Below are 25,638 nucleotides of genomic sequence, written 5' to 3' on the forward strand. Positions count from 1 at the left end.
AGGTAATGTCGTACACACAAGGACTCTGCTGGTGGCCACTGGAGATACAAAGATGAGCAGGGCATTTCTTCTGTCTGATCATTACCAGGGGTGTGTGAAAGTGTTAGTCGCTCAGTTGTGTCTGACTCTTTGTGTCCCCATGGATCATAGTCCACGAGGCTTCTCGGACCATGGAATTCTCCAGGCAAGAACACTGGAGTGGGTTGCCATTTCCTTCTCCAGGGCATCTTCCCAATCCAGGGATCAAACCTGGGTCTCCCACATTGCAGGCAGTCTCTACCGTCTGAGCCACCAGGGCAGTAGACTGATACATAAGAGATTATTATGAAACAAAATATTTTGAGAGCGTAAGGAAGGGTATCCAACCTGGCTTGAAAGTCGAAGAAAACTTTCTGGGAAAATGATAGTTGAATGATCTTGAAGGTTAGAAGCTTCTCAGACTAAGATGAAGGGAAACATTCCAGATCTGTGGGATGCTTCTGAGCAGAAGTAAAAGACTGATAAGTAGCATAGTCTGTAATGTGCTAAAGCTAAAGCTGTTCAGTGCTGGAGGCAGGATGAGGTCAGAACTAGTCAGGGAGTGCCCAAAGATTAGTTCTCAGCCCTTCTCGCATTGTGGCACAGAGAACCATTTCAAACAGCACACAGATAGGATGCTTCAGGCTTTAGACTATTGGCTTAAGAATTCTAGGTTCCTCTGTCCATGGGATTTCCCAGGCAAGAATACTGGAGTGGGTTGTCATTTCCTCCTCCAGGGGATCTTCCCAACCCAGGGATCGAACCAGCATCTCCTGTGTCTCCTGCATTGGCAGGTGGACTCTGCCACTTTACCACTGGGAAGCCTCCAGTGGGGAGATACTTAAAAGGCAAGTTAGGACTTGGAATTAGATTGGATACAATGAATGAAAGGAAGAGTGGAATCAAAGATGAGAGTATGCAGCAGGAAGAACTTGGGGAAGCAGGATAAAGATGATAAGCACAATTTGGGGTATGTTGACTTTGTAGTGTGTTGGAAGGTGTGCAGGTTGAGTCATCTAGTGGATGTCTGATTACATATGCCAAAAGCTTGGGGGAGGGACTTCTCTGGCGATCCAGTGGTTAAGATTCTGTGCTTCCACTGCAGGGTGTACAGGTTTCATCCCTGCTAGCGGAACTAAGAGCCTGCATGCAGCACTTACATTGGCCAAACTAAAAACTTGGGGGAAGATTAGACACGGTATTTCACAGCATGACTGGATACCAGGCTTCTGAGTCACAAGGGGACGAACTGACCACCTTAATTTCAAGCAGAGTTCTGCTATATGTGGTCATAAACTGAGGTCCCGGAAACGCCTGGAACCTGGCATAGCCAGCAGCTGGATCCTGGCCGCACACGCCAGAGGCCAACACTGGAGCATCCCCAGGTGTTGGGAAGCTTTGTCTCAGTCTCTGTGTGCTTTCTGCCTTCAGGTTATCTATCAAATGAATGGATTCTTCTGAGATCCCACTTCCTTGATTGGAGATTGAACCTGGGCTGTGGCAGTGAAAGCCTGTAATCCTAACCACTAGGCCACCAGGGAACTCCTCCTATGAGGCATTTCTGGCTGTTTTCTGATATCTTGTTGATGAATTCACACTGTCATAGAGTAAATTAGTGCCTTTGCTGAATTCCCTACTGTCTTTATTCAAACCACTGTTTTCTCAGGCATTTATTCTCAGAATCTCTGAGCTTTTATTCATTGAGTGATTCCCGAGTGCCTCCTCTAGTTATTAAGTTTGACTCCCCTAAACTCTCCTTTATCTCTCCACCCTCTGGTTCTTTCCTACTTTGCTGCTGCTGCTAAGTCGCTTCAGTCGTGTCCAACTCTGTGCGACCCCATAGACAGCAGCCCACCAGGCTCACCCATCCCTGGGATTCTCCAGGCAAGAACACTGGAGTCAGTTGCCATTTCTTTCTCCAATGCATGAAAGTGAAACGTGAAAGTGAAGTCTCTCAGTCATGTCTGACTCTTAGCGACCCCATGGACTGCAGCCTACCAGGCTCTTCCATCCATGGGATTTTCCAGGCAAGAGTACTGGAGTGGGGTGCCATTGCCTTCTCCATTTCAGACTCTGCTGCTACTGCTGCTAAGTTGCTTCAGTCGTGTCCTACTCTGTGCGACCCCATAGACAGCAGCCCACCAGGCTCCCCCATCCCTGAGATTCTCCAGGCAAGAACACTGGAGTGGGTTGCCATTTTTGCTTAGCAGTTCTCTGAAAAGAGTACGCCTTGCTACTTCAGTTCACACATCTGTTTGTTTTTTAGTTTTTGTGCATCTTCTGACATTTGTAATCGCCCTCCCCCAAGCATGAAATTTTAATATCACTGATATGCTGTTGTATCTGTATACGTACTATGGCCCTTTGGAAGGACATAAACGTAACATCTAAGATTCTCATCCCTGTACCAATTTTTGACTTCTTGGGAGGGGGGCAATACTACTCCCATTGAAAATGCAGGCTCTAGACAATGGGTCCTTAATGTTTGTGGGCCATGGGACAGTCCTTTGAGAATATGACAAAACTATGGACCCTACCCAAAGAAAAAATGCATGCATGCATATTTACCGAATATCCTGAAGCAAAAATTCCAGAAGTTTCGTGTATCCCAATCTAAGTATCCCTGCACTAAACTGAATCCCGTAAGAATCCTTAATGATTTTCTATTAATCTGTATCCCTTGAGAGTGTTGAAAGCTGTCTAATACATATAATAATTGTAAAAATGGTGGTGGTGGTGGTTTAGTTGTTAAGTCATGAACTCTTGTGTTCCCATGGACCATAGCCTGCCATGGGATTTCCATAAGATTCCCAAAGCAGGAATACTAAAGTGGGTTAACATTTCCTTCTCCAGGGGATCTTCCTGATCCAGGGATTGAACTCTAGTCTCTAGCATTGCAGGCAGATTCTTTACTGACTGAGCCACTGGGGAAGTTCCGATTGTAAGAACAATAATAGCTAACATTTACTGAACTTTTACTGTATGCCAGGTACTGAACTGTTTTATATGCATTATCTCAATCCTTAAAACAATGCCTTAGGTAGATTTTACTTTTATGATTTTAGATTTTGCTTTTACACCAATTTTAAGATGGGGAAGCTGACATTAAGTTCCTTGACCAAGGTCACATGCTAAGAAGCAGTAGATGTAGTAATTGAAATAAGATCTGTGTGTATGCAGGTCAGGAAGCAATAGTTCGAACTGGACATGGAACAACAGACTGGTTCCAAATAGGAAAAGGAGGACGTCAAGGTTATATATTGGCACCCTGCTTATTTAACTTACGTGCAGAGTACATCATGAGAAATGCTGGGCTGGAGGAAGTACAAGCTGGAATCAAGATTGCCGGGAGAAATATCAATAACCTCAGATACCCAGATGACACCACCCTTATGGCAGAAAGTGAAGAAGAACTAAAGAACCTCTTGATGAAAGTGAAAGAGGAGAATGAAAAAGTTGGCTTAAAACTCAACATTCAGAAAACTAAGATCATGGCATCCGGTCCCATCACTTCATGGCAAATAGATGGGGAAACAGTGGAAACAGTGGCTGACTTTATTTTTCTGGGCCCCAAATCACTTCAGATGGTGATTGCAGCCATGAAATTAAAAGACACTTACTCCTTGGAAGGAAAGTTATGACCAACCTAGATAGCATATTAAAAAACAGAGACATTACTTTGTCAACAAGGTCCGTCTAGTCAAGGCTATGGTTTTTCCAGTGGTCAAGTAATGGATGTGAGAGTTGGACTATAAAGAAAGCTGAGTGCAGAAGAATTGATGCTTTTGAATTGTGTTGGGGAAGACTCTTGAGAGTCCCTTGGACTGCAAGGAGATCCAACCAGTCCACCCTAAAAGAGATCAGTCCTGGGTGTTCATTGGAGGGACTGATGTTGAAGCTGAAACTCCAGTTCTTTAGCCACCTGATGTGAAGAGCTGACTCATTTGAAAAGATCCTGATGCTGGGAAAGTTTGAGGGCAGGAGGAGAAGGGGACGACAGAGGATGAGATGGTTGGGTGGCATCACTGACTCAATGGACATGGGTTTGGGTGGACTCTGGGAGTTGGTTTTGGACAGGGAGACCTGGCATGCTGCGGTTCATGGGGTCACAAAGAATCAGATATGACTGAGCGACTGAACTGAACTGAACTCTGTAGCCAACTGCATAGTCATGTTATATGATTGTATTTACTGAATAAATACATGTTGAATGAATGAATGTTTTGCCTTGTGACTTATTGGCTTTCTATATAAGCTATCCCTTCTCTAATTGGATTAAAAGCTTTTCGAGGATAGGAATTTTGATGCTTCACTTGTTAACGTCTCTCATTGGAACTTTACGGTATTTTCTTTGTGACCCCATAGACTGTAGCCTATTGGGCTCCTCTGTCCATGGGATTTTCCAGGCAAGAATACTGGAGTGGGTTGCCATTTCCTTCTCCAAGAGATCTTCCCAACCCAGGGATCAAACCCCAGTCTCTCGCATTGTAGGCAGATGCTTTACCATCTGAGCCACAAGGGAAGCCACTTCTGGTGTCTTAGAGAGGCTGTTATTGACCCTCTTATATCCCTCTTTATGCTCCCCATCCTGACAATCTCACACGCATGAAGTGGAGTAGATAAAAAGTAGTGAGAGGATATAGGTGGGTGCCTGATGTTGAGGAGTAGTCAATATTCAAAAATATTTTTTTGACATGCTACGTGCTTGGCATGAAGGATCTTTAGTTCCCAACCAAGGATAAATTCATGGCCCCTGCAGTGGCAGTGCAGTCTTAACCACCGGACCACCAGGGAAGTCCTGATGAAGAGCCAATTTGATGGATAAGTGGTGAAAGAAGTTACACCAGAAAGTAGTTTAAGGCCGTGATTTAAAACCTTGGAAAGCTCTGAAACCCAGAGCTATGAAGCTAGAGACCTATATACTGTATGGACCTACTTATATGAAGCTCTAGAATAGACAAGTCTAATCTATGGTGACAGAACGGAGATCAGTGGTTGCAAAGGATGGGGACATTAATTTCAGAATGGCACAATGGAAATTTTAGGGGCAATGTTCTTTATCTTGATCAGAAGGATGCTTACAGGGAAATATACATTTGTTAAAACACATGGAACTATACACCTAAGATGGATAAATTTTTAAAGATTAAGAACTCTGCATCTCTACTGCCTTTGTTCAAATCCTAGTTTTGCCGTTTCTGAGTTGTGTGATTAATCAAGTTACTACTTAACCAATCAGTGCCTGTAAATGTCATCTGTAAATGGTGATCACTTCATAGGTTAATGGGGAGGTGGGGTGAGTTAATTGTCGTAAAGTGGTCAGAAAAGTGCCCAAGTCAAGTAACTGCTCTAACAATATCAGCCATCATTACTGTACACCCATTTATCACCTCCTGCTCCACAGTCTTATTTCCCACACCCAATATAAGCCATTTGTGGAGAAGAGCAGTCTGAGGGGTAGGAACAAGTCTAGAGTAAAAGACTTACCTGGTAGCCCAGTAGCTTAGACTCCATACTCCCAATGCAGGGGGCCCGAGGTTCAATCCCAGGTCAGGAACTAGATCCCACATGCCGCAACTAAAAGTTCACATGCCACAACTAAAGATCCCGCATGCTGCAAAGAAGATCTAAGATCCTGCATGCCGCAAATAAGACTTGGCACAGCTAAATAAATAAATCAGATAAACATTAAAAAAGACACACAGATCTTCAATATTTTTACTTAAGGAATCCTTGGCAGTAGTAGTGTTGGTTGCTCAGTTGTGAATACTGGAGTGGGTTGCCATTCCCTTCTCCAGAGAATCTTCTCCACCCAGGGATCGAACTTCAGGTCTCGCATTGCAGGCAGATTCTTTACTGTCTGAGTTACACAGATCCATAAACAAACAAAACAAATAATTTAAGTATTTCTGTTAAGTATTTCTTAAGGATTTTTACATATGCATGTACCCTTTTCACTGCCATTTAGATTAAAATGTAGCACATTCCCACCATGTGACCACTATTTTCTCTCACTGTTTAATTTGCTTTTTCTTTTTATGTAAATGGAATCATAGGTGTGTACTCTTTTTTTTGAGGGGGGTGTCTGGCTTCTTTGCTTAGTATTTTGTTTGTGAGATCTTTTTATGCAGCTGTATACTATTTTATGCAGCTTTATACCCATGGGGTCCCAAAGAGTCAGACATGACTGGGCAACTGACAACAACAAATACAGTAGTTCAATCTTTTAAAATAGTATTCCCTATAGGGGGCTTCCCCAATGGTTCAGCGGTAAAGAATCCACCTACAATGCAGGAGACATGGGTTTGATCCCTGGTTGGGAAGATTTCCTGGAAGAGGGCATGGCAACCCACTTCAGTACTCTCACCTGGAGAATCCCATGGAGAGAGGAGCCTGGCGGGCTACAGTCCATGGGGTCACTAAGAGTCGGACATGATTGATGCAGCTGAGCATGCACACATTTGCTATATGAATATACCACAATTGGTTTATACAAGTTTAACCATTCTTTGGCTGACAGACATTTGAAGTTATTGACTATTACGGATAGAGCTGCTGTGGAAAATCTTGTACTGTCTTTTTTGTAGGATATATGCACTCATTTCTCTTGGGAGAGTATTTGTTGGATCAGATTTGACTTGTTTTTAAAGAATCACCCTAACTGCTGAGAATAATGGGTTTTAAATAAGCAAGATTGGAAGTAGGGGAGCCAGTTAGGAGGCTGTTGCAGTAGTTTTAGGTAAGAGATGATGGTGGCTTAGACTAGGGGGCAGGGGTGGAGAAGTGGTAAACACAGAATATATTTTAAAGGTAGGGCCAACAAGACTTGCTGATGTAGGGATAAGAGAAAGAAAGGAAACAAGCATAACTAAGGTTTTTGGCCTGAACATCTTGGTGAAGAGATGGGAAAGAACTTGGTTCAGAAGTTTGTTTAAGGATCTGTTAAGTTTGAGATACTTATTAGATAGTCATATGGTTGAATTGAGAGATGTTGAATTGACAGATGATGATTTTGTGTTTGGGCTTGGTGGAAAGGTCTGGACCTTTGGAGATAGAAATGTGGGAACTGATATCATAGAGACAGCATTAAGGTCAAGGATCTGCTTGAGGTGATCACAAAGAGAGTAGGTGGAAGCAGAGAAGGGCCCTGAACTGAGCCCCTAGGAAACTTAGTGGACCCAGAAAAGGGGCCCATGAAGGAGTAGCTGGTGAGGTGCATGGGTCCTTGGTTCTAGGGAGAAATGATAAAGTCTTTCCTCAGAACTTGAAAAATATATCCACCCTTTCCCTCTAAGAGTACAAGATTTCTATTTTAGAAATGGATAAGTAATGGCTAAGTAGAGAGTATGCAAAGTCACCTTAAAGAGAAGACATGGCTCCCTGCCAGCAGAACTTGGCTATAACCTAATTGAAAATATTTACATATTTAAATGAAGAATATGCCAACCTGAAGAGAAGTCAGCTGTGAATGCTAGTAACGGGAGAGTCCCTCAGGCCCATGTGGGCACAGCCTTTCCAAGAGCCATCCTGGAAAGAGTGTTTCAACCAGCAGAGTTAGAGTAGTCCAGGAGCATTGGCAAGGCTGCCCACAGTGTAGAGATGGGGGGTGGAGAATCGTAGCCAAGAAGAGTTTTCTGAACCCATTGGCATGACTCCTTGCTGGGGATGGCCAGATGCCATTAAAGACACAACTCCTCCTCTTTGGTTATATCAATGTGCATTTATATGTTAACATTATTGTTGACTTGGTTTAAAGGGAGAGAATGTGCTGGACATGCAGACATGAGTTTTCCTTCAGTGTGAGTGACAGTTAAATTTTTCTCTGTAACCTAACACTTATGTATTATGGCTTTCTGTTTTAGTAAATTGTAAACCTTGTTGGCACAAAACAATATTCCAAGATGTAGCTTTGTGAAACTCCAGAGACCCATATCTTTGTCAGTGATAAATTCAGTACCACAAATGCAACCTGTGAGGTTGGGGACACCCAGCTGCCAGCCCTCTCCATGTAACGTATCCCAACATTTTGAAACCTCTGTGCTTAACAGAACAGAATCACACATTATTAAATATAAGAGATCAATGCAGCATCTACTCTAAGCCCCTCATTTTCCAGATGAGAAAACTGGGGTTCAGAGAGACAGAGAACTTGACCAAGGGCCCACAGCTTATTGAAAGTGAGAACCCTGGTCAGTGCTCTGTCCAAATAACCCCAGTCCTTACCTCGAATAGGTAGACTTACATTCAGTATGAGCATCTCCAAAGTACCTTGCTTCCCTCATCTCTGAAGCAAATATGTTCACCAAGTGGTATGTCTTGGATCTCTAAGCCCAGGTTACTGATACTGAGGCAAAGGAAAGATAAAGGAAAGAAGTGAAACCAGTTCACTTTGTTCTTGCCCTGGAAGCAGAAGTGTGTGTGTGTGTGTGTGTGTGTGTGTGTGTGTGGTAAGAGAAAGTGGGGAAGAGTACTGCGGGAGATTATTGTTGTTGTTGTTGTTGTTTTTTGTAACAAATACCTAGGGCTTCCCTGGTGGCTCAGTGGTAAAGAATCCATCTGCCAATGAAGGACAGGAGATGAGTGTTGATCCCTGGGGTCAGGAAGATCTTCTGGAAAAGGAAATGGCAACCCACTCCAGTCTTGCCTGGGAAATCCCATGGACAGAGGAGCCTGGCTAGTTAGTCTATGGGGTAGAAAAAGAGTAGGATATGACTTAGGGACTAAACAACAGCAAGAAGGAAATAATTGGCAGGGGAGATGCCCAACTGGTCATGCCCGTCAAACCCCTGCAGCTTCTCCAACCTCTGCTGTCACCAGCAGAACGGAGGACAAGGAGGTCTGATTGGAAATAAATAGTCTGGACTATTTCTGGAAGGAGATAACAAGGATCCAGGAGTTTCCTTCTCTGGCAGTTTAGGATAAAAACCACATTTTGTTATTCCTGCTTCCTGTGAAACAGCCAGGTAAACTTGGAGTGTGAGCAGTCCAGATTTGGGAGTTTGGCTGGGAACAGTGAGGAAGGGAAAGGGAGGCGATTTGAAGGCAGAGCGAGTCCCTAACATTTGTGGGTCTTGCCATTCTGGGACTGAGGCTCTGAGGAAGGGGCTCCCTCGTTCACCATCTCCCTTTCTGTCTTCCCACTTGCCTTCTTGACATCAGTATTACTTTCCTTAGATCCTTTAGTCTTTAACTAGGAGGGGCTGGTGTCATCTCCAGCTGCCCCTGTGAAAGCCCCTCCAGCTCCCTCACCGCCTCTCCCCAGCCCCGAGTCCCTCCCCATCCTCTTTTTTCTTCCACCCCCCACCCCCCAACAATGGTCTCTCCCGATGCTCACTGGTGCGGGGGGGCGGGGGAGGGCGGGGGGAGGGCGGAGGCGGGGCCGGAGCCCGTGGGGGGGCAGGTCTGCATTGCTGCTTCCCTTGGTACCCAGAGCAGTCGCCGCTGCCGCCTGCCCCACCGCCGGGACCCCCGCCCTCACCCGGACTCCCTTATCTGGGGGACCCAGCCCAGGTGAGACCCCTCTCTCAGTTTCTCAGCTCCACCCCGCCCCGGGGCAGAAGCATCCTCGCCTTGTCTTGCAGCCATTTTATCCTCCGATGCTTTGCTTGTGGGGAGGGTGACCGTCCCTCATCAGGGGTGACGGGATTGCTGGTGGTTTGAATGGACATTTATGGCGGTTTCTGTATTGATCAGAGAAGGAAATATATATATTTATACATATATATATGTGTGGAGGAGGGGTGTTTTTCTCTACCTTAACCAAGCTCATACTACTGTCCTCAGATGTAAACGGGGGTGGGGGCTTGTAAGGTGGAATAGGGTTCCCTCAAACTCCAATTCCCAACTCATCTTGCACCCCCCCTCCACCTCCCCCCCTCGCCGCGCGTGATAGATGACCTTGGCTGGGGCGGGAGAATATATGCTGCCTCAGTCTGTGCACCTGGACTTGGGTTGCGGGTCGGGGGGAGCGGTTGGGTTTGTGGGGTGTGTGTGGGGGGAGGGGGTTGGTGGAGGAAGGGCAGATGAAGGAGGGAAGAAAGGGACTGGTGAACGGAAATGTTGGGTAGATAGAGGTGGTGAACAGCCAGGCTTGGGGGTATGATTGGGGGTGGGGCTGGAGGCAGGCAGTCGCTCCGGGGTCGGGGGAAGGGGTATTGAGTGCTGATGGGCACTAGTCCAGCAGCAGAATCAAGGGTGAGGGGAGGCGCTCGGAGAACGGGTTCAGTCAGTTCTAGGGGCTCCGCTCTTATACCAGAGTAGGGCAGGATGGGGAGGGTCGCCGCGGATGCTGGCAGGGGCGGTCTCTATGCCTGCGCTCGTGAAGATCTCCCCTTGCATTCTGGTCCCTGCCTCTCCGAATTCCTCCTTGGACATTCTCAGCTGACCCCTTGATCTTTTCCCCATCAGAACTGTGGAGACTCCATCTTCCAGACCGTAGGGTAGTATGTAGGCAGGAGTGGTGCAGCCTTGGCTGTCCTGGGGTTGGGATCGAGGCTCAGTTACCCAGCAGTGGTGGGGAGGGGTGCTCCAGCACCTCTGTCCCCCGCAACCATGAATGTTTTGATAAGTGATTGCTTCTTAACGACCTTGTCACCTGGGCTAGGGTGGGTTGGGAAATCCAGGTGGCTTCCAAAGTCAGGGGCTTTGATGGAGGTGAGGGGTTCTGGACCTTCCCACCCCAGAACCAATCTTGGGCTGACTGAGTTATCCTGAGAGGAAGCCTTTGCTCAGAGTCTCCTGCCTCCCCCCATCCTCTGCAGAAAATCTCTTGGGCATGTTTTCCCATCAGGTGAAGCCAACCGACCTTAAAGAGCCCTGTAACCCTGAATCTTGTCTCCTTTAACCTCTACGTCTCTGAGTCTGTCTCCCTCCCACAAGCTTAACCACCCTGTGCTGCTTTGGGGGCTAAAAATAGCACCACTTTCTCACCAGCTTGAAGAATTTGTCTTCTTTCTCTCCCTCCTGAGCTCCTGGGCTTGTTGGCCCTGGGGAAGCTGGCTGCTGAGCCATCACGTCCTGCTGTGGCTCCGGGGCCCTCTGTGCCCTTCCGGTTCCTCTCAGGGGTGGAGAGTGTAAACAAACACTGAGCGTGGCTCCTGCTGGGCCCATCTGCCTGTGCCAGGCTTTGGGGGGAGAGCCTAACTGGGAAGGAAAGGTGAGGCAAGCAAATTGCATGCAAAAAGGGGATTCCACTGTTCCCTCTCTCCAATGGGGGATGGTTTGGGCCTTGAACCACAAGGAAAGAAGGTGACATAGGGGTCACTGGTTCTGGTCATCGTGGTCCACTGCTCACATCTGACCTGAGGGGGTAGGGCTCTGCTTTGCTAGTGCTTCTTTCTAAACTACATAGCATTACTTACCCCTTCTGCCTGGGCCAGTGTGTGTGTGTGTGTGCGTGTGTGTTTGTGTGTGTGTAAGTGTATGTGTGACGTTTAATGAAGGCCCTGGATGGGTTGGAACAGAATGAAACAGGATATTTTTAGGGGAATGATCTCTGATCAGAATCTAGTCCTGCTTCCTCTGCTTCTATGAAGGAAGAGGGGCTTCTCCCATGCTTGCCTCTGGAGGATGTCTTTTGTGGGGGAGGGGAGGTCCAAGCCCCCTTCATTCTATATGAGCTCCTACGCAATGCGGTATTTATGGACTCCCTTTTCCTTGACTCTTGGAGGAGGAGCAGAAAGGATTAAGGGGGATTAGAAAGGGAGGCCATGGAGGAAGGAGGTACAACCATAGACCTTAGATGCCCATGTTGGAAATGTATGTGTTTGATTTTCCACCCCTACCCCCACCGGTGAAAGGGGGCCCATTTATGACATCCTGAAGGAAGGTGGCAAGCCAGTCGTCACCTCTTTTTTAGATTTTGGTCTGCCCCTTTTTCCCCATGACCTCAGATTCCAGGTCTCCGTTTTTGTGAGTCTTCCATTGTTTGTCTGGAGCAGACAATATGGGTCCAGCTGCTGGCATTTGTTTGAACACAGAGGGGTTTTGGGATTCTGTATTGGGAGGTTACAACAGCATCCAAATGTGACCCCCCCACCCCCCCGCTTTGCTCTTGCTGCTTCTTTCACAGTTTTCAATCTAGTAGGAAGGAAAGAAACTAATAGAAGGTCTGCTGTGAGATTAAATTATCACATCCACTTGGAGAAATAGAGATTATTATCCCCAGTTTAAATATAAGGACTCTGAGGTTTAGAGATGTTCAGGAACCTGCTCAAGATCAGTTAGTAAATGGCAGAGCTGGAATTTCAACTTATGTCATCTGATTGTCATGCGCTGTGCACTGAACCAGCTCTCTCCTTGCCAGTATTCCTTTCTGCCATTCACCCTAAAGAGCATCCACAGGTGGCTTTCGTTCTAACGTCTTGTGAGGGAGTGGAGGTCATCTTACCACATTACTATCACCACAAAGAGTAATAACTAATATTTATTCATCAGTTGTTATGTGCCAGGCACTATGGTAAAGAGCTTATACTCATTATGTCATTTAATCCTTACTTCCCCCTCTTTAATGAGAGGGAACTAAGGCTTTGAGGATCAGAGACATGCTCATGGTCACTTAGTAAGCTGTTGAAGCTGGAAGTCAAATCTAAGTCTGTCTGATTCTGGAAGCTGAGCTTTCACCCACTGAGCTATGTTGGGAGAAGACTCTTGTGAAGCCTATAAACATGGAACCTGAGGAAGGACTATAAAGCCCCATCTTCAGATGCCATCAGTGGTCTGAAGGCAACAAGTTGAAGGATTCAGTTGTCCTTCTATACGTTCCCCCCAAGCTCTGCTCCCAGTAAGAAACCCAGACCAGATTAGAGAAGGGAGTTTTGGTTTCTCTATTTCCTGTTTTATCCTTGGCAGGTGGGTGGTAAAGCAAAGGGTCTGTTCTTGAAGTGGGGCCAGGGATCAGGAGATGGGCTCTGGGTAGGTGATCGTGACTTTGGAGCAAATCCCATGGGTCTAGTCTCCAAGGTCAAAGTAAGGGACGTATACTGAATGGCCCATAGCTGGCCCAGACAGTCATCCTTTTTTCCTGAGTCGGGCTTGAGGCCAGCAGGCCATCTCTGTAACACAAGGCCCAGGTGGGGCTCTGGGTCGGCAGGAGCGCTTTATTGGCCTTCTTCAGTGTCTTAGGCCTCACAACCTCCTTTTTTCTCCCTCTTATCTTTTTCTAGATCTCCAGAGGCTCCTGGAAGAGAAGTAGCAGCCTTTTCTGAGTTATCCTGGCTCCCCAGCTTAGCCTCCCCAACCTGGCTCCCCCTCCCCTTCCAGCCCCCCCTCTCCCCTTCTTCCTTCCCAATGCACCCAACTGAACTGGGTGTGGGCCAAAGTTCTTCCCTCCCTTCCCCTCCTAGACACTCACTGGCCAGATCCTATATTCTATTCTGTGCCCAGAGTTACTCAAACACACTTCATCTAAGTAACTCCGGGAAGCGGTCTTTCTGACTCCAAGAGCCCTTGCGCAAAATCAGAATAAGGAAGTGGGGAAGATTCAGTGAAGTAGTCCCCAAGCCCCATCATGGAAGAGGGCTTCAGAGACCGGGCAGCTTTCATCCGTGGGGCCAAAGACATTGCCAAGGAAGTCAAGAAGCATGCAGCCAAGAAGGTGGTGAAGGGCCTGGACAGAGTCCAGGACGAATATTCCCGGAGATCCTACTCCCGCTTTGAGGAGGAGGACGATGATGACGACTTCCCCGCCCCTGCTGATGGCTATTACCGCGGGGAAGGGGCCCAGGATGAGGAGGAAGGCGGCGCATCTAGCGATGCTACGGAGGGCCACGACGAGGATGATGAGATCTACGAGGGGGAATATCAGGGCATCCCCCGGGCAGAGTCTGGGGGCAAAGGCGAGCGGATGGCAGATGGGGCGCCCCTGGCTGGAGTGAGGGGGGGCTTGGGTGATGGGGAGGGTCCCCCGGGGGGGCGGGGAGAAGCACAGCGGCGGAAAGAACGGGAAGAACTAGCCCAGCAGTATGAAGCCATCCTACGGGAGTGCGGCCACGGCCGCTTCCAGTGGACACTCTATTTCGTACTTGGTCTGGCACTGATGGCCGATGGCGTTGAGGTCTTCGTGGTGGGCTTCGTGCTGCCCAGTGCTGAGAAAGACATGTGCCTGTCTGACTCCAACAAAGGCATGCTGGGTAAGATATGTTTCGCTCCAGCCCCATCCCGCCCCAAGTTCTGGAAAACAATTCTCTGTGCCTGAGAACTGCTCCTGACCTTACCACTGCATTCCTGAGGATCCTGGTCCCAAGATATCCCCAGGAGAGCTCAGGGCTCCTCTGTCATGCTCTCCACCTCCACTCCCCCAACCCTGACACCCTCCTCTAGAGGCTGGGTCAGGGTGAGGTTGCCTGTCCAAGAGAAAAGGCACATGGGCTGGGGCTTGGGCCTGTAGTTGTGGGGTGGTCTGCTTAGTTCTGTAGGAGACTGCTGGACCCCCATTTAATGTTTCTTCAAAGCCTTTCCTCTTGTTACCCTGATTATTTCCTCTTTTGGGGGGAACAAGAAGGCAGTATCCAAACTCCTTGATTTAAATGCGGAGAGTCAGTTTGGGGTGGTGAGGGGCTGGGAAGAATCCAGCCAGAGAAGCTGGTCACACTTGCTCTCAGTTAGCATTGGGAATGTTCAGGGGCCAGAGAGTGGTCTTTAATGGCCCTTCCTGATGGAGATCCCAAGGGAGGAAATCCCCTAGAAGGGGATCCCTCGGAAGGGATCAGGTCTTGCTCTGTCACCAAGTTGCCACGAGATCCTGGGCAGTTTCCTTCTCCCTCGGGCTGGACTTGGGCCTGGGTAAAATGCAGTTTGGACTAGATAACTTTTAAGACCAATTCCAACTCTGATTTTATGAAGGAAGAAAGGAACAGGGGAGTTTTGGGACCAGAAGTATTGGAACTGGAAGGAATAAAAAATGGATTTATATGTGGGCTTCCATGGTGGCTCTAAAGAATCTGCCTGTAATGCAGGAAACTGGGGTTTAATCCCTGGGTTGGGAAGTTACCCTGGAGAAGGAAATGACAACCCACTCTGGTATTCTTTCCTGGAAAATTCCAGGGACAGAAGAGCCTGTGGGCTACAGTCCATGGGGTCACAGAGAGTTGGACACAACTGAGCGATTTTCACTTTCACTTTTGTGTGTATGTGATTTCCTGGGAGGATTGAAGGAATGGAGCCTCTTTCCCAGGGAACATGAGAGACACCTCCTGCTGCTTGGAGGGCATCAAGTTAGAGAGGCTAGAGGGGATCCTGGGAAGGTCTGGGAATGTAGGCAGATCCATTTCTCATTCCAGGCAAGCTAGAGATGGGGGTATTGTGTATGCGTGTGTGTGTGTGTGTGTGTGTGTGTGTGTGTGTGTGTGTGTGTGTGAGACAGCAAGAGAGTGAGAGCGAGCAAGAAGGAATGAGAGGGAAAGAAAGGAGAATTCTAGGGCTGGCTCATGTCTGCATCTCTGCCTTTGACCCTCCAGGCTGCAGAGATGACCTTCCATCTTTGCTCATGTAATGCATCCTCTCTCACTTGATCTCATCTCTGGGTAGACTTAGCTCCTACAAGTCCTTCAGATCTTCTGTCCATGCTGCTGCAGTTTCAGCTCATTTAAATGTCTGGCGAGTGGGAGAACCTTAGTGTGTCTGCTCATACCCCCTCTGCCTCTGTTCTCCTCCTTCAGGCCTCATTGTCTACCTGGGCATGATGGTGGGAGCCTTCCTCTGGGGAGGGCTGGCTGATCGGCTGGGTCGAAGACAGTGTCTGCTCATCTCACTCTCAGTCAACAGTGTCTTCGCCTTTTTCTCATCTTTCGTCCAGGGTTATGGCACTTTCCTTTTCTGCCGTCTCCTTTCTGGGGTCGGGTGAGTGTTCCCCTCGTGAGCCCCTGGAAGGCAGGGCTGCACCTTGGTTGCTGTTATACTTCTAGGGCCCTGCATAGTGCCAGGCACACCAGCTATACCTCAAATATGTGTGAGCTGAATGAATGAAATCCTCTCCCTTCAGGCCAGTTTCTCCCTGTCCAGGACCTGTCTACTGTCTGTCCAGACTGCCATTCCATATCTGGTTCACTCCCGAGTCCTCCACCCTACCTTTTGGTCCCATTCTGAGCCTGGTTCCCTCAAGAGACCCAGTGGGGCTCAACTTCACTCCTGGTTGGTTATCTGTGGTTATCCCTTTCTCAGAGCATAAATATTTCCTGCATTCAACAACAAACCTTGTTCATACCCACACCTGCCAGAACTCTGCAGCCCTGAGCCACCCAACTTCTACACTTCCTCTGCCACCTGCATGTCCCCTCCGCATTGTCTGCCAGCTCTCTTCTGGCCTGCTTCCTCAGATTCCTCTTGCTCTTCTCCCTTTGGGGATTTCTCCTCTTTTCTGTGAGTATCGGCTCTCCCTTCCAACTCTGTAGTCATCTTCAAGATTCAACGTTTGTTCCTTCCCATTCCTGAGACCTGCCTGCCTGTCTCCTAGGGTCCCAAGGATGGGTGCCTGATGGTTGGTGGTGAGGGAGCTTATAGGGCATGGTGATGAGAAGGAGTTTCTCTTTAAAAGGTTCAGAAGATGAAAGGGACTTGGGAATCCAGAGTGCTAGGGTATGGGATCAGGAATATAGCCATTTTCCAATGCTGAATTCTTGCAATGCCCTCCAGGATCGGAGGGTCCATCCCCATCGTCTTCTCCTATTTCTCGGAGTTTCTGGCACAGGAGAAACGTGGGGAGCATTTGAGCTGGCTCTGCATGTTTTGGATGATCGGTGGAGTGTACGCAGCTGCTATGGCCTGGGCCATCATCCCTCACTATGGTGAGCAGCCCCCAGAGCATGTACCCGAGACTCTCTCTCCTCTCCTGTGCTCCCTATGGTAGGACCCTACAGTCTCTGGCCTCTCTGCTGACGCTGTGACTCTGTCCTTGCCAGGGTGGAGCTTTCAGATGGGGTCTGCTTACCAGTTCCACAGCTGGAGGGTCTTTGTCCTCGTCTGCGCTTTCCCTTCTGTGTTTGCCATTGGGGCTCTGACCACACAGCCTGAAAGCCCCCGTTTCTTCCTGGAGGTGAATGGGGCTGGGGCTGGGCTCGGGGGAGGGCAGCAGGGGCTCCTGCAGTCAAACACCCACCACGGGCTGGGTCTGGGCCACGTGGCAGCCTTCCTTTCCCAGGGTCCAAGGTCTGGGGGGGCCTTGATCTTACTTCCTTTGTCTTAGAATGTATTTCCAGAGGAGTTCCGTGGGTGTTAAAACCAGAGGACCTGCTTCACCATGGGTGTCTTAGGGTTTTGCAGACAGGGGTCCTGACCCTGGCCCTCCTACAGCCCACCCTCCCCCTACTTTATCCTGACCCAGCAGGGTGAGGATGCTCCTGCTCTGACTACATACTCGCCCATCACCTTCATTTCCCTCGTTTTCAGTTTCTCTCTCCATTGTGCCGAGGGATCCTGACTCGCCCAAGCCTGGTTACCTCTGGCTGTGCTCCCCCTTGGGCTCTTTGGGAGTGGTTGGTGGTTGTGCCCCTAGGTCAGGTTGAGAGAGGAGGGATCTGTAGCCCCGGGTCAGGGAGGGGCTGACCCGGATGTGGGGATTGTTTCTGTGGCTCTAGAATGGGAAGCATGATGAGGCCTGGATGGTACTGAAGCAGGTCCATGACACCAACATGCGAGCCAAGGGGCATCCTGAGCGAGTCTTCTCGGTAAGCCACAGTCCTCCCCTCAGTCCTCCGAGTGCCCACACCTGGCCCCTCCCTGGACTTCTCACCCCCACCTTCCTAGGCCGCACTGAGATCTCAGTGGGATCTCTCAGGGTATCACGTCTCCCTCCCATTTCCCACTCTGCTACCACAGGAGAAACTGGGGTACTTGGAAGGGCTGGAAAGTACAGACTAAGTGACTGCTCACTCCTTATTTTGACCCCAGGTAACCCACATTAAGACAATTCATCAGGAGGATGAGTTGATTGAGATCCAGTCCGACACGGGGGCTTGGTACCAGCGCTGGGGGGTCCGGGCCTTGAGCCTGGGAGGGCAGGTAATGGGGGCGGGGATGGTGGAGAGGTGGGGAGGAGGGCAGGGCTGGAGCTTGGCCGTGGGGGTGATTGTGAACTGGAGGGAGCTGGTAGGGCAGAAAACCTGGGATCTGGAGGTGCTAGAACTACTGGCTGGCAGCCGCTGTATGACTGTCCTATTCTGCCTAGGTCTGGGGGAATTTCCTCTCTTGTTTTGGTCCAGAATACCGCCGCATCACTCTGATGATGATGGGTGTGTGGTTCACCATGTCATTCAGGTGAGGAGCTGGGTGGGCTGGGTCGGAAGTGCTGGATGTGATGGTCTGTGGGTTGGGAGAGAGGTGGAGAAAATGGAAATGAAGGGGATGAATAATGAGGGAAGGTGCTGTTTGGATCCCCTCTGATAGTCCACCTGGCTCCTCTACCTCACTCCTTAATCCAACCAACTTATATTATAGGCAGAACAGTATTAAGCTTCTATTCTGTGCCAGGTACTCTGCTGGGATGGAATAGATGTGGTCTCAGCCCTCATGGAGTCTACATCTTGGTCTAGGAGCTGGACAAACTAGCTGTAATGAGGAGTGCCACGGTGGGGGATGTGCACTGGGAACAGGCTCCCCAGCCCAGATTGCTGGTAGGCTGGAGAGGGGATGTAAGTCCTAAAGGATGAAGAGGAGTTAGGCTGAGGGTGGGATGGGGAGACTGCTTTAAATAGGAGGTAGAGCAAATGCCTGGGAGGTAAGAAGTAATAGGCAGGAGGGTTAGAAGAGCCTGAAGTCCCTCAGAACCACAGCAGTTGGTGAAAGATGAGATGAGATGAGGCTGGGGAGGTGAGCACGGTCCTAACATGGGCTGACTCCTCTGTTTCTTTCTCCTTCTGGACTGTGTGGTTCTAATCCATGAGCCCTGATTCCATTGCCCTTGACGCTTCAGCTACTATGGCCTGACTGTTTGGTTTCCCGACATGATCCGCCATCTCCAAGCGGTGGACTATGCAGCCCGCACCAAAGTGTTTCCTGGGGAACGTGTGGAGCATGTAACTTTTAACTTCACCTTGGAGAATCAGATCCACCGAGGGGGACAGTACTTCAATGACAAGTATGTGGGGATCTTTGAGCTTCACCCCTTCCATCCCCTCCTACCCTTTGCCTTTTTTGTGAGTCTGGGGGTTCAGAGACAAGGTGTTTGGGGGCAAAGACCCGTGGTTCTTCTCAGTCCTGCAGCTTCCTGTCTTACTTCACCGTTACTTCATGAGTGTTGGAGGAGGGTGTAAGAATGAGGGGAAGGTGGCTTTCATCATCCTGGCTTTACAGGTTCATTGGGCTACGTCTGAAGTCAGTGTCCTTTGAGGACTCCCTGTTTGAGGAGTGTTATTTCGAGGATGTCACATCCAGCAACACATTTTTCCGCAACTGCACGTTCATCAACACCGTGTTCTATAACACTGGTAAGGTGGGATGGCTAGAGGCTGACAGACCAAAGGATTGGGTGGACCCTGAGCTGGAGAAAGGGAACCTTCTTCATTCTCTGACTCAGGGTTCTCAAGCGGAGCTCTTCAGAGCCTTGGAGGTGATAGGGGGGTCTGTTAGTTACTACCAGCAATTACAACAATCTAATGGTAATTGATCATTTTTCTGTAGTTAAGTAGAACATCTGACAAAAACATCGTTTGTTTGCTTTTGGCTAGAATTGAAGCAACTCAATATTGTGATATTAATGCACTTTTGAAGAGGGCAAAATCATTCAAAAGAGCAGCCTTGGGGGAAAAAAAAAAACAATAAAAGGGATATTTGGTGGAGAAAAGGGAGTCAGGGCCTTAATCCTTTTCTTTAACAGGGATTCTCAAACTAAATGCACATGAAATGCTGGTTTTGTGAGCTAGACTGAGGTTTCCCACCTCTAAATGGAGTGCTGAGTTTTCCTATCTTGCAGGGAAAAAAAAAATGGATAGGATTCTTTTTAATATTTGCTCAGTAATTTGTCCTAAACTTCTGGCTCTGCTACTGCTTATAGTTAGCTAGAGCGGACAAAAAGAATGAATAAGAAAGTAGGAGACATCATTAGGAGAAAACATAGAAACAGCCAAGTGCATTGTTTCATTTGGTAAACTATGGTCATTTTATGACATAAAAGGATCCTAGCTCCTACGGTGATGTTATCTGATGTTTTACCATAGTGTCCTGACTGATTCTGAGAGCCCCGCCTGCTAAACCCCTCAAAGGCAGAGCCCTGAGCATAAGCAATAGCATCCTCCCTCTCACATGTGCCATGATTGTCTGCCTGTCTTGGCCTTCACCCCCAGACCTGTTTGAGTACAAGTTTGTGAACAGCCGTCTGGTGAATAGCACATTCCTGCACAACAAGGAGGGCTGCCCCCTGGACGTGACGGGGACGGGTGAAGGCGCCTACATGGTGTATTTTGTCAGCTTCTTGGGGACACTGGCTGTGCTTCCTGGGAACATTGTGTCTGCTCTGCTCATGGACAAGATTGGCAGGCTCCGAATGCTTGGTAAGAGGGAGAGGCTGGGTGGTGGTGTGTCAGAACTGACTAGGAGGCCGGGGGGAGGGCATGGCCGTCACTGGGCTTCTAACCTTAGTCTGTGGAAAGCTTAGCCAGAGAAGGGTCTGTCTCTTATGTGTTCTGGTTGGAGGGAGTAGGGGGAGGTGGGGGCTGCATGACCAGGTGGGGTCTGGTGAGGAAGCTCCTCTGGGGATAGGAGGTGGGCAGAATAGCAAGTCTAGGATACAGGCTTTGGGGTCATGGGTTTTGAATCTCAGCTCCACTGCCTTCTTAAGTAAGTTACTCACCTCTGTGAAGCCAGCTGTCTCATCTGCAACATGGCAGTGATGACAGTACCTCTTAGGAGGCTGACTTATTAGTAATGTGTGTAAACCATCCAATTGTCTGGTGCATAGCTTGCACCAAGGAATGGTTGGTACTGATACTGTTAATAAGAAGACAATGTAAATGAGGTTGGAGATGAGGGAGAAGACTTCCTTTTGGGTACCCTGGCAAAGAAAGTGTCTCATCCTGGTCGAAGGGACAGAGTGGGCTGTGGGTGGCTTTCATCATGGCCACGCTCACACTGCTTTCTTCCTCCCTGGCTCCAGCTGGCTCCAGCGTGATGTCCTGTGTCTCCTGCTTCTTCCTGTCTTTTGGGAACAGTGAGTCTGCCATGATCGCTCTGCTCTGCCTTTTCGGGGGGGTCAGCATCGCATCCTGGAACGCGCTGGACGTGTTGACTGTTGAACTCTACCCCTCGGACAAGAGGTAACAGGCGTGTGGTAGGGGCAGGGCAGCAGGTTTAGGGCTCAGAGGGTAGGACAGAAATGGGGCGAGGAAGGGGGCTGATGGGGAAAGGCATCTTTAGGGGTAAAAGGGTACATATTCCCCTTGAGTTTCTCTTCTAAAAGCTGGTAGCATTTTTTTTTTTAAGCTAGTAGCTTTTATATTCACTCCTTGAAGTCTTAACTATTAACCTAATTTTTTGGTGTCCCTTCCCCCTTGCCTCCCAATTTATCTGTATTCCCTGGTGTGCACCCCTCCTCTCTAATTGCTCCATTCTTCCTCTCCCTCTTGGACACTGCCGGCCCTCTCCACCTGCCCCTCTTCCCCCACAAATCCTCCCATGACCCTTCCTTTGTCTCCCTCTCCGGCCCCTCCATCCTGTTTGCTGCGCTGGGGGACTCCTGAACAGGACCACAGCCTTCGGCTTTCTGAATGCCCTGTGTAAGCTGGCAGCTGTGCTGGGGATCAGCATCTTCACGTCATTTGTGGGAATCACCAAGGCTGCCCCCATCCTCTTTGCCTCTGCTGCCCTTGCCCTTGGGAGTTCTCTGGCCCTGAAGCTGCCTGAGACTCGGGGGCAGGTGCTGCAGTGAGGGAATCTCTGGGGCTTTGTGGGTGGCAGGCACACTGTGAGACCAACAATTTCCTCTTCCCGTTCCCTGCCCTGCCATCCTGGCTGCCAGAGCCCTCGTTCCCTGCCTCCTGTTTAGTGTCTTAGCCATGTATGCGTGAGTGTGTGTGTGTATGTATGTGTGCATGTGTGAGACCCCGTGGGCAGGGACTACAGGGAAGGCTCCTCCATCCCAGATTTGGGGTGCAGCTCTATTTCCCACCTACCACCCCTGACTTTGCACAAGAGAAGGCTTGGCCCCACCCTTCTCCCCCAGTGTTAGTGAGAGGGCCTTGCTCTTCCCAGCTCCTGGGGCTTTAGAACAGGCTTCCTGCCTTCCCCCTTATTCCCTCTGCCTGGGCTCTGGCAAAACCACAAGCAGGTGGTTATGCCAAGGGCTAGGGCTTGATGTAGACCATGGACCAAAAGAACTTAGAGTTGGAAGGGCCTAGAGTGCCCTCTCATGCCTCTTGTTGGATGCTGGGAAAGTAGCAATAAACCTCAGCCCCCTGGCCTCCAGTTCCCCCTCAATTTGGGCTACAAGAAGCCTGAATTTTTTGAAATTAGCTTTCTGATTCTTATTTATTTATATATTAAGTTCTGAGGCAGCTCAGCAGGACTGTGTATGTGTGAATGCTTGTGTACACTTATGTATGTGTGTGTGTGTATGCTGTGGGGTGGGGGTGTCATTATACTGTCCTAAAATACAAGCCAAGGGTAATTTCAGTGGACACACACACAAGTACCTGACCCCCACAGTACCTCCCCTAATCTTGTTTCTGAGCCTGGCCTGGGTGGCAGGAGCCTCGGCAGGCTGGGAGAAGAGTCTCACAGTCTAGGGACAGCCAAGGGCACCTGACAAGGTTCATCTCCTCCCCGTCTCTCAAGAAGCACAGGCCTCCTCTGGAGTGAGAGGCTCTCCCCACTGCACAGCACAGATAGGAAGAGCACAGCTGCCCTCCCACCTCGACTGTCCCCACAGGCAGAGCAGCAGGGGAGGGGAAGAAACCAGTATGTGGTCAAACCAGCAGATCCAAAGCACAAGGCGCTGGGGCGGGGCAGGCACCGGCCTTTCCCAGCAACTCCTGCAAAGTGGGAGGAGTTTCAGCAGTAAGCCAGGGACCCCCTAATGCAGGGACCAGAAGCCTCAGTTTCCCCATCTCACCCTCTCCACAGGATAGCCCATGTAGGTTAAGCTGCCCCTGCCCCCCACCCCCGCCCCATGTGGTTGCTTTCTTGGGTGCCCCCGTCCTCCACCCCCAACACTGTAGCTGTGATGTGTTGTAGTTTTTAGCTGTTTGTAAATGTTAAAAAGTTAAAAGGAAAAAGTGAAAACAAAAAAAGAAAATCCAAATTCAGCCTCCCCCTGCTGCGTCTGGTGCCCCTACCCTATGGTCACTCCCATTTTGTAAAAGTGAACCAGGTGGTGACTGTTTAACTCTCTGATGTCTGTGCTCAAAGAACTGCCTTCTCCAGTGCCCAGTGTATGAGTGTGCACCCTCTCTTCACCCTTCACTTGCTGGACGCAGCCCTCTCCCCTGCACCTCCCTGGAGGGACCCATTCATCTCCCCTTACTCTCCTGGGGAACCCTAAATCCAACTCTGTTGATGTAAAAAAATTAAATGAAAAATACTGATGAAAAATAAAAAGGAAACAAATCCTTAAAACCTAAAATGGCTATGTCTGCTTCTTCGCCTCTACCTACATCCAACTTTGTTCTGCCTCCTGAGGCAGAAGATGGTGAGCTGGAAAAACAACTCCTTTCTCCAAACTGAAGGCCAGAGTGACATGATGCATTTACTTCCTGAGTTGGCCTCTATGCTGACCTTCCCACTTTTATAGATAGAGGGCCCTCATAGTCTCCTAGTTTTGAAAACTTGGGGTAATGTCCTACAACTTAATAGCAAAAAATGGGCTAAAGACTTGAGTAGCCATTTTTCCAAATACATAAGATGACCAATAGCTACTGTTCAGTCGTGTCTGACTTCTTTGCAACCCCGCGCAGTGCAGCATGCCAGGCGTCCTTCATTATCGCCCAGTTTGCTCAAACTCATGTCCATTGAGTTGATGACATCCAACCCTCTCATCCTCTGTTGCCCTCTTCTCCTGCCCTCCATCTTTCCCAGCAACAGGGTCTTTTCCAGTGAGTCAGCTTTTCACATCAGGTGGCCAGTAATATATATGTATATAAAAAATGCTCAATGTCACTAATCATCAGGGAAGTGCAATCAAAACCTTAATGAAATACCACCTCATACCTGTCAGGATAGATATTTTATATACATATATATATATATAAATATATATATATAAAATATATATTTTATAAATATATAAAAAAAATATATAAAATATATAGTGAGTGAAGTTGCTCAGTTGTGTCTGACTCTTTGCGACCACATGGACTGTAGCCTACCAGGCTTCTCCGTCCATGGAATTTTCCAGGCAAAAGTACTGGAGTGGGTTGCCATTTCCTTCTCCAGGGGATCTTCCCGACCCAGGGATCAAACCCAGGTCTCCGGGATTGCAGGCAGATGCTTTACCCTCTGAGCCACCAGGGAAGCCCCCAAATAATATATATATATATTATATAAAGTATTGATGAAGATGGGGAGATATTGGAACCCCTGCACACTGTTGGTGGGAATACAAAATGGTACAACCACTCTGGAAAATATGGAAGTTTCTCAAAATTAAAAACAGAACTACCATATGATCCAGCAATCCCACTTCTGGGTATTTACCCAAAAGAACTGAAATCAGGATCCTGGAGAAGTGTTAGCATTCCCATGTTCATTGCAGCATTATCACAATAGCTAAGATGTGGAAACAACCTGAACGTTCATTGACAAATGCCTGGATAAGGAAAAATTAATATATACATACAATGGAATACTCGACAGCCTTAAAGGAAATTCCGCTGTGATAAATCATGAGGACGTTATGCTAAGTGAAATAAGCCAGCCACAGAAAGATAAATATGCTCGATTCTACTTACAGAATTATCTATAATAGCGGAATAGAATCAGTGGGATGTTGGCTGCTAGGGGCAGGGTAGGGTGGCGGGGAGAGGGAAGTAGGGAATTATCAATCAGCAGGCCTTAAGTTTCAGCCAAGCAAGATGATTAAACTCTAGAGATCTGCTGTATGACATCGTACTTGTAGTCAGTGATAATGTATCATACACTTAAACATTTGTTAAGAAGGTAGATCTCATATGAAGTTTTTGCCATAATAAAATAATATTTACAAAAAGAAATTTAAAAAAAATCTAAAAACTCCACAAATGAAAACAAATAACTTGGGAGTGACATTTCTTGAGAACAGAACCAACTTCACTCGAAATACTTTTGTGTGTGTTTTTTTAAAATATAGATTCCAGATTCCATTCTTGATTTGTGGATTCAGAATCCTCTTTTTGGAAAAGAGGTGACCTAGAATCCATATTTTAAACAAGCTCCCTTGGGAATTCTTATCTGTGAAGAAATCTAAAAACCCTGCCTGAGGGTTACCATTGACTCCCTTCTCACTGTAGTCCATTTCAGTTCTAATCAAATCTTCTTGACTTAAAAATGATAGCTCTCAAATCAACTCCTTCCTTTCCATTTCAACAGCTTACCTCTCGGCCAAAGTTCTGCCTTCACCACTGGTTACTCTCCATGCCTCCAATTCCCTATGACAACCCACTAACATCACTGCCCCAAAATGTTCTTTGCCATCCTTTTCTCAAAACTCTTCAATGACTCCCT

The 25,638-nt window shown here is 48.3% G+C and overlaps 1 protein-coding gene across 1 annotated transcript; it reads left to right on the forward strand.

The window, feature by feature from the left end:
• The first annotated feature begins 13,525 nt into the window (after nt 1–13,525).
• SV2A (synaptic vesicle glycoprotein 2A) lies at nt 13,526–21,871 on the forward strand. Its single transcript, XM_068965655.1, has 12 exons — nt 13,526–14,147; nt 15,675–15,855; nt 16,648–16,799; nt 16,914–17,047; nt 17,589–17,678; nt 17,902–18,012; nt 18,179–18,267; nt 18,923–19,087; nt 19,303–19,436; nt 20,292–20,498; nt 21,101–21,260; nt 21,688–21,871. The coding sequence occupies exons 1-12, from the start codon at nt 13,526–13,528 to the stop codon at nt 21,869–21,871; spliced, it is 2,229 nt and encodes a 742-aa protein (XP_068821756.1).
• Nucleotides 21,872–25,638: the final 3,767 nt, after the last annotated feature.

This window comes from Capricornis sumatraensis, chromosome 2 (genome assembly GCF_032405125.1).
Source record: "Capricornis sumatraensis isolate serow.1 chromosome 2, serow.2, whole genome shotgun sequence".
NCBI classification, from domain to species: domain Eukaryota; kingdom Metazoa; phylum Chordata; class Mammalia; order Artiodactyla; family Bovidae; genus Capricornis; species Capricornis sumatraensis.